The sequence below is a fragment of the Salvelinus fontinalis genome, unplaced genomic scaffold (genome assembly GCF_029448725.1).
Source record: "Salvelinus fontinalis isolate EN_2023a unplaced genomic scaffold, ASM2944872v1 scaffold_0033, whole genome shotgun sequence".
NCBI lineage: Eukaryota > Metazoa > Chordata > Actinopteri > Salmoniformes > Salmonidae > Salvelinus > Salvelinus fontinalis.
In genome coordinates this window covers 793,097-803,098 of record NW_026600242.1, presented here as the reverse complement: position 1 = coordinate 803,098, position 10,002 = coordinate 793,097, and the positions used below count along the sequence as shown (strand labels likewise).

The following is a 10,002-nucleotide window of genomic DNA, read 5'->3' as shown; positions in this document are numbered from 1 at the left end:
TTTGTCTCTCTCTCTCTCTCTCTGTCTCTCTCTCTGTCTCTCTCTCTGTCTCTCTGTCTCTCTCTCTCTGTCTCTCTCTCTCTCTTTCTCTCTCTCAGGGTGCGGGCTGTACAGCTCTGGTGGTTGCCGTGGTAGCAAGGAAGCTGGAGTTGACCAAGGCGGAGAAACACGTCCACAACTTCATGATGGACACACAACTCACCAAGAGGGTATGTGTGTGTGTATGTGTATGTATGTGTGTGCGTTTGTATGCTGTTGGCCTCTGATCTGGTTCTCTGCTTTAGGGTTAGAAATAGGGGGGGGTTGGTGTGAGGGTTTTATTAAGTCGCTGAAAGCACTGATGACTCCCCTTCTACATCTTTCCTTACCTCTCCCATCTGTATCTCTCACCCACCTTCTCTTCGCCCCTGGGCCATTCTCTCCCTCTCTTGTCCTCTCCCTCCCTCCCTCCTTCCATCCATGCACTGGTCCTTCTCAATTTTTCATGCAGTTTAAAGATCCAACTTTCAAAAATAGCTCCAACTATGAAATATGTAGGGTACATTATGTCTCTGTGTATCTGGCAGGCGAGAGGAGAGCAGAGCAGAGAGAGGTGATCAATAATTTTAGCTTAGATAAAGTATCGACGCAGCGAAGGGAAAGAAGGACTCAGCTCTCAGCTCCTCTCTGGGAAGGGGAAGCTCTGACCAGACCACAGCGGAAAACAGAGGAGCCACTTGGTCTCTTTAGGAAGTTTCACACACTCCGATGGGTTTGGCTTTTCTTACACGCGGGCATACTCACTGGTATAGGCAAATGCACAAACACAAGCCTGCACATGCTCTGAGGCATGCACCCTGCCTGCAGCCTGGCACACACACAGTTACAAAGAACTGGGATTTTAGTGTCTGTCACGCCCTGACCTTAGAGAGCCTTTCTATTTCTCTATTTGGGAGGGCAATCTAGTTTTCCTATTTCTTTGTTTGGCCTGGTATAGTTCCCAATCAGAGGCAGCTGTCTATCGTTGCCTCTGATTGGGGATCAAATTTAGGCAGCCTTTTTTCCCACCTTAGTTTGTGGGATCTTGATTTTGTACTGTTACTGTGTAGCCTGCAGAACGTTACGTTTTGTTAGATGCTGTATAGCCGGCAGAACTTTATGTTCGTTTAGTTTTTTGTTGGGTTTTGGTGTTCATTTTAAATAAAAGTAAGATGCTCGCCTACCACGCTGCACCTTGGTCTCATTCCAACAACGGACGTAACAGGGTTGAAGAACATACTCCAGAATATTTGTAAAATGGCTGCAAAATGATCTCAGGGCTATAGTTGAGTGTAGTTTTCTTAGAGCGGTTTTATATTGGACATTTTCCAGAACATTCATTGTATTAAAGGTTGCTACTGTGGATACACCGCCTGGGAACTTCAAGGACATTTTCTCTCTTATTCATCATTGACCTTTACGGCTTAGATAAACATTTGGCCACTGTTTGTAATGTTAGGATGTAACCTTCTGAAAACCTCAGGGAACTCTTTCTATTGGTCAGAAAACATCCTCTGTCTCCCATAGTAACTTGGTCGATTAATGGCATTCACTGGTTAAACCACGTGTCAAACTCATTCCACGGAGGGCCGAGTGTCTTCGTGTTTTCGCTCCTCCCTTGTACTTGATTGGTGAATTAAGGTCACTGATTAGTAAGGAACTCCCGTCACCTGGTTGTCTTGGTCTTATTTCAAGGGATAAAACTAAAACCTGCAGACTCTAGGCCCTCCCTGGAATGAGTTTGACACCCCTGAGTTATACCCTAAGCCAATAAGTTTGAGAAGCACAATGTATTTTATTCACTGACCTGTTGGCTATCATTTGGTTTTGTGTTTAGTGTTTGATCCCAACAAAACCCAAACGCACACTCTACCTATATCACCTAGCTAGAATCTAGGTGATATGATTAATAATTTTTTGTTTATTTTTTAACTGGAAATGATCAATTATTATCATTAATAATGGTAATGATTGTCATGTGTGTTTGTGGATTGTCAATGGCAATTACCAACTCCGAGAACATGGTTTCTACAGCTGTATATGATTACTCTATGTCCCCATGGTAAAATGTCGTTTCTGATTACAGTGTAATTGATGTCTAATGTGTATAACGTGTATAATTAGCAATGAGGACAAGGCATTAGAATGGTATTTTCTTGGAGAACACGTAACATCAACAAACTTCCAATTACCCTGGCAACGACCTCCCACCTACCTCCCCTTCAACACTGCGTGTCACTGGCTAATATGTGTTCACCTGTGACCTTTAGCTCATATCAAAGGTGACAAAGGAAGGAGACACGTCTCTCTCTCTCTCTCACACACACACACACACACACACACACACACACACACACACACACACACACACACACACACACACACACACTGTCACGTTCCTGACCTTGTTTTCCTTTTGTATAGTTGTGTTTAGTGGGTCAGGACGTGAGCTGGGTGGGCAGTCTGTGTTGCTTGTTCTATGTTAAGTGTCAGGTTTAATTGACCTTGTATGGCTCTCAATCAGAGGCAAGTGTTTTACGTTTTCCTCTGATTGAGAACCATATATAGGGAGGTTGTTTCACATTGTTTGTTGTGGGTGGTTGTATCTCGTGTCTGTATGTCTACCACACGGGACTGTTTCGTTTGTGTTTCATGTAGTCTGTTCCTGTTCGTGCGTTCTTCGTTTATTGTAAGTTCTCAAGTCCAGGTCTGTCTACAACGTTTATTTGTTTTGTAGTTTATTCAAGTGTTTTTTCGTATTTCGTCTTCGTCTGTAAATAAATCTATATGGATTCAACATACGCTGCGCTTTGGTCCTCTGATCCTTCTCGCCTCTCCTCGTCTGAGGAGGAGGACGAAGTAGACAATCGACAATCACACACACACACACCTAGATTCTAGCTCAACCCTCTGGTCCTCCTCTCTGGTCCTTGACCTGTCAGGACGTACATGTTATCCTGTAATCCCACATTAAGCGTTACCACACAGTTAATCCGATTAGTGACCAGATGTTGGACTGTTTTGCTGGAGTTATTGGGTTTTGGGCTCTAGACTGTGAAACTGTTTATATTGAGAGGATGCCCACCCCCGCCCTGAGGTACATTCCAATGCTCACAGTGGAGGAGTGAGTGGACTTAGTGATGTCATGTCCTTAGCCCTCACTGTCTCACCCTCATATGGAGTGGTCACCCACAATTCCCAGCAACCTACCCCCTCCTCATGGTTCACTCCCTTTCAAACACCTGTTAATATGATAATAACATGGATATGTAGCATATAATAATATGATAGTAACATGAATATGTAGTATATAATATGATAATAACATGAATATGTAGTATATAATAATATGATAATAACATGGGTATGTAGTATATAATAATATGACAATAACATGAATATTTAGTATATAATAATATGATCATTACATAAATATGTAGTATATAATAACATGATAATAACATGGATATATAGTATATAATAATATGATAATAACATGAATATGTAGTATATAATAATATGATAATAACATGGATATGTAGTATATAATAATATGATAATAACATGGATATGTAGTATATAATAATATGATAATAACATGGATATGTAGTATATTATAATATGATAATAACATGAATATGTAGTATATAATAATATGATAATAACATGAATATGTAGTATATAATATGATAACATGAATATGTAGTATATACTATATGATAATAACATGAATATGTAGTATATACTATATGATAATAACATGAATATGTAGTATATACTATATGATAATAACATGAATATGTAGTATATACTATATGATAATAGCATAAATATGTAGTATATGATAATATGATAATTACATGAATATGTAATGTCTAATATGATCATTACATGAATATGTAGTATATACTATATGATAATAGCATAAATATGTAGTATATGATAATATGATAATTACATGAATATGTAATGTCTAATAATATGATCATTACATGAATATGTAATGTCTAATAATATGATCATTACATGAATATGTAGTATATGCTATATGATAATAACATGAATATGTAGTATATAATAATATGATAATAACATGGATATGTAGTATATAATATGATAATAACATGGATATGTAGTATATAATAATATGATCATTACATAAATATGTAGTATATAATAATATGATAATAACATGAATATGTAGTATATAATATAATAATAACATGAATATGTAGTATATACTATATGATAATAACACGAATATGTAGTATATAATATATGATAATAGCATAAATATGTAGTATATGATAATATGATAATTACATGAATATGTAATGTCTAATAATATGATCATTACATGAATATGTAGTATATAATAATATGATAATAACATGAATATGTAGTATATTATAATATGATCATTACATGAATATGTAGTATATATGATAATAATAATAATATGATATCATGGTTAGTTAGTATATATGTGGCCCATGCGGGAATCAAACCTCTAACTCTGGGGTTGCTAGCACCATGCTCTAACAGGTCAGGACGTACATCAGAACCACCACCATTGTTCTTCATATTGCGTTTGCATATTGGTCACAGTGAGTTTGCTGTGTTATGTAAGGAAGGAGCCAGAATAGAAACAAAGCTGACTCCAGGTACGAGGTCAGGCCATGATAACCATATGCCACCAACATGGCTGGCCAGTGCCCAGGAAGGGGGACGCCATACGGCACCAACATGGCTGGCCAATGCCGAGGTACAGATGTAGGATCTTAATTTGAACCAGTCTGCTACAGCCGGAAAATAATCCTGCAGCAACAAGACGTGAATTATTATGTGGATGGCCATTTGTGTAGGGGTTGATACATTTTTCACAAGCCAAAATCAAGTCTGACATTTCTAAGGGGAAATGACAAACTTCAGAAGCCTTTTTAAACCTCAAATACACTACAAGTTCTCCTGCAGCAGGGTGATCAAATTAAGATCCTACATCTGTAGGGGGAAGCCATTGTCTGTGCCCAATGTTTGTACTGTGTATGGTGCTGATACCATGTTGTGTTGCTACCATGTTGTGTTGTCATGTGTTGCTGCCTTGCTATGTTGTTGTCTTAGGTCTTTCTTTATGTAGTGTTGTGTTGTCTCTCTTGTTGTGATTTGTGTTTTGTCCTATATTTATATTGTATCTATATTATTTTTTAAATCCCATGTCCCCGTCCCCGCAGGAGGCCTTTTTGTAGGCCGTCATTGTAAATAAGAATTTGTTCTTAACTGACTTGCCTGGTTAAATAAAAACAATATGGCAGCAACATGGTTGGCTGGAAAGGAGATGGCCATATGGCCCTAATAGGGATACCAGATTGAGTAGGGAGGAAACCTAACAATGGGATTTCCTGAGGTCAAACGTTATCTTCCTTTCCTTAACTATCTCTGATCTGAATGAATATTGTGTTAATATGTGTTCAGTATCAACACTGAAAACAGCAGGACACGTGAAAGGATGACAATTATTTAAGATGTCTAACCTCTTGCAGTCTCTATTCCCCGCTGTCTGTTGTACTGATCCTGTTATAAGCTTTAGGAGAAGTCTATCTGCAGACCTCCTCCCAAATAAATAGGAAGGTGGAGCTAGTCTTGGTCCTGAAACTACCGCAGTAAAACGGAGCAGACATAGACTGCCATCTTTTATCACTATCATCTTAACCATGAAATGAATCAGCTGACAGATGACATTTGACCTGCCAATCTACTAAGGGTTCTGTGGATACTGTATGTTTATTAAACCTGCTCTCCAATAACCTGTCCTGTCTGTCAGTATTCTAGAGGAACTTCAGTTCACTAAAACATGTCCTGTGGGAGTTAACCATTGGATGGCACTTCAAACAACCGTTATATTAGAACCAATAAGAACCCATAACCCAAGATGTTGACACACACAAATAGGTTATGATACAGTGGGTAACAGTACCCCTATGTGACTAACAAGGATGATAGCATTGTAACTATGTGACTAACAAGGATGATAGTGTTGTAACTATGTGACTAACAAGGATGATAGTGTTGTAACTATGTGACTAACAAGGATGATAGTGTTGTAACTATGTGACTAACAAGGATGATAGTATTGTAACTATGTGACTAGCAAGGATGATAGTGTTGTAACTATGTGACTAACAAGGGATGATAGTATTGTAACTATGTGACTAACAAGGATGATAGTGTTGTAACTATGTGACTAACAAGGATGATAGTGTTGTAACTATGTGACTAACAAGGATGATAGTATTGTAGCTATGTGACTAACAAGGATGATAGCATTGTAACTATGTGACTAACATGGATGATAGTATTGTAACTATGTGACTAACAAGGATGATAGTGTTGTAACTATATGACTAACAAGGATGATAGCTTTGTAACTATATGACTAACAAGGATGATAGTGTTGTAACTATGTGACTAACAAGGATGATAGTGTTGTAACTATGTGACTAACAAGGATGATAGTGTTGTAACTATGTGACTAACAAGGATGATAGTGTTGTAACTATGTGACTAACAGGGATGATAGTGTTGTAACTATGTGACTAACAAGGATGATAGTATTGTAACTATGTGACTAACAAGGATGATAGTGTTGTAACTATGTGACTAACACGGATGATAGTGTTGTAACTATGTGACTAACAAGGATGATAGTGTTGTAACTATGTGACTAACAAGGATGATAGTGCTGTAACTATGTGACTAACAAGGATGATAGTGTTGTAACTATGTGACTAACAAGGATGATAGTGTTGTAACTATGTGACTAACAAGGATGATAGTATTGTAACTATGTGACTAACAAGGATGATAGCTTTGTAACTATATGACTAACAAGGGTGATAGTGTTGTAACTATGTGACTAACAAGGATGATAGTGTTGTAACTATGTGACTAACAAGGATAATAGTATTGTAACTATGTGACTAACAAGGATGATAGTGTTGTAACTATGTGACTAACAAGGATGACAGCATTGTAACTATGTGACTAACAAGGATGATAGTATTGTAGCTAGGTGACTAACAAGGATGATAGCATTGTAACTATGTGACTAACATGGATGATAGCGTTGTAACTATGTGACTAACAAGGATGATAGTGTTGTAACTATGTGACTAACAAGGATGATAGCTTTGTAACTATATGACTAACAAGGATGATAGTGTTGTAACTATGTGACTAACAAGGATGATAGTGTTGTAACTATGTGACTAACAAGGATGATAGTGTTGTAACTATGTGACTAACAAGGATGATAGTATTGTAACTATGTGACTAACAAGGATGATAGTATTGTAACTATGTGACTAACAAGGATGATAGTGTTGTAACTATGTGACTAACAAGGATGATAGTGTTGTAACTATGTGACTAGCAGGGATGATAGTGTTGTAACTATGTGACTAACAAGGATGATAGTATTGTAACTATGTGACTAACAAGGATGATAGTATTGTAACTATGTGACTAACAAGGATGATAGTATTGTAACTATGTGACTAACAAGGATGATAGTATTGAAACTATGTGACTAACAAGGATGATAGTATTGTAACTATGTGACTAACAAGGATGATAGTGTTGTAACTATGTGACTAACAAGGATGATAGTGTTGTAACTATGTGACTAACAAGGATGATAGTGTTGTAACTATGTGACTAACAGGGATGATAGTGTTGTAACTATGTGACTAACAAGGATGATAGTGCTGTAACTATGTGACTAACAAGGATGATAGTGTTGTAACTATGTGACTAACAAGGATGATAGTGTTGTAACTATGTGACTAACAAGGATGATAGTGTTGTAACTATGTGACTAACAAGGATGATAGTGTTGTAACTATGTGACTAACAAGGATGATAGTATTGGAACTATGTGACTAACAAGGGTGATAGTGTTGTAACTATGTGACTAACAGGGATGATAGTGTTGTAACTATGTGACTAACAAGGATGATAGTATTGTAACTATGTGACTAACAAGGATGATAGTGTTGTAACTATGTGACTAACAAGGATGATAGTGTTGTAACTATGTGACTAACAGGGATGATAGTGTTGTAACTATGTGACTAACAAGGATGATAGTATTGGAACTATGTGACTAACAAGGGTGATAGTGTTGTAACTATGTGACTAACAAGGATGATAGTGCTGTAACTATGTGACTAACAAGGATGATAGTGTTGTAACTATGTGACTAACAAGGATGATAGTGTTGTAACTATGTGACTAACAAGGATGATAGTATTGTAACTATGTGACTAACAAGGATGATAGCTTTGTAACTATATGACTAACAAGGGTGATAGTGTTGTAACTATGTGACTAACAAGGATGATAGTGTTGTAACTATGTGACTAACAAGGATAATAGTATTGTAACTATGTGACTAACAAGGATGATAGTGTTGTAACTATGTGACTAACAAGGATGATAGCATTGTAACTATGTGACTAACAAGGATGATAGTATTGTAGCTAGGTGACTAACAAGGATGATAGCATTGTAACTATGTGACTAACATGGATGATAGCGTTGTAACTATGTGACTAACAAGGATGATAGTGTTGTAACTATGTGACTAACAAGGATGATAGCTTTGTAACTATATGACTAACAAGGATGATAGTGTTGTAACTATGTGACTAACAAGGATGATAGTGTTGTAACTATGTGACTAACAAGGATGATAGTGTTGTAACTATGTGACTAACAAGGATGATAGTATTTTAACTATGTGACTAACAAGGATGATAGTATTGTAACTATGTGACTAACAAGGATGATAGTGTTGTAACTATGTGACTAACAAGGATGATAGTGTTGTAACTATGTGACTAGCAGGGATGATAGTGTTGTAACTATGTGACTAACAAGGATGATAGTATTGTAACTATGTGACTAACAAGGATGATAGTATTGTAACTATGTGACTAACAAGGATGATAGTATTGTAACTATGTGACTAACAAGGATGATAGTATTGAAACTATGTGACTAACAAGGATGATAGTATTGTAACTATGTGACTAACAAGGATGATAGTGTTGTAACTATGTGACTAACAAGGATGATAGTGTTGTAACTATGTGACTAACAAGGATGATAGTGTTGTAACTATGTGACTAACAGGGATGATAGTGTTGTAACTATGTGACTAACAAGGATGATAGTGCTGTAACTATGTGACTAACAAGGATGATAGTGTTGTAACTATGTGACTAACAAGGATGATAGTGTTGTAACTATGTGACTAACAAGGATGATAGTGTTGTAACTATGTGACTAACAAGGATGATAGTGTTGTAACTATGTGACTAACAAGGATGATAGTATTGGAACTATGTGACTAACAAGGGTGATAGTGTTGTAACTATGTGACTAACAGGGATGATAGTGTTGTAACTATGTGACTAACAAGGATGATAGTATTGTAACTATGTGACTAACAAGGATGATAGTGTTGTAACTATGTGACTAACAAGGATGATAGTGTTGTAACTATGTGACTAACAGGGATGATAGTGTTGTAACTATGTGACTAACAAGGATGATAGTATTGGAACTATGTGACTAACAAGGGTGATAGTGTTGTAACTATGTGACTAACAGGGATGATAGTGTTGTAACTATGTGACTAACAAGGATGATAGTATTGTAACTATGTGACTAACAAGGATGATAGTGTTGTAACTATGTGACTAACAAGGATGATAGTGTTGTAACTATGTGACTAACAGGGATGATAGTTTTGTAACTATGTGACTAACAAGGATGATAGTATTGTAACTATGTGACTAACAAGGATGATAGTGTTGTAACTATGTGACTAACAAGGATGATAGTATTGTAACTATGTGACTAACAAGGATGATAGTATTGTAACTATGTGACTAACAAGGATGATAGTGTTGTAACTATGTG

At 36.7% G+C, this 10,002-nt stretch overlaps 1 protein-coding gene across 1 annotated transcript in view; it reads left to right on the top strand.

Moving 5' to 3' along the window:
• Positions 1–8: 8 nt before the first annotated feature.
• The window catches only part of LOC129842330 (small conductance calcium-activated potassium channel protein 3-like), a gene marked incomplete at its 5' end in the record, with an annotated part of 156,681 nt that continues 146,687 nt past the window's right edge, over positions 9–10,002 (top strand). The window contains one exon of the mRNA XM_055910833.1: positions 9–209. Within this exon, the coding sequence (XP_055766808.1) occupies positions 9–209 (201 nt within the window). The remainder of the gene's footprint in view (positions 210–10,002) is intronic.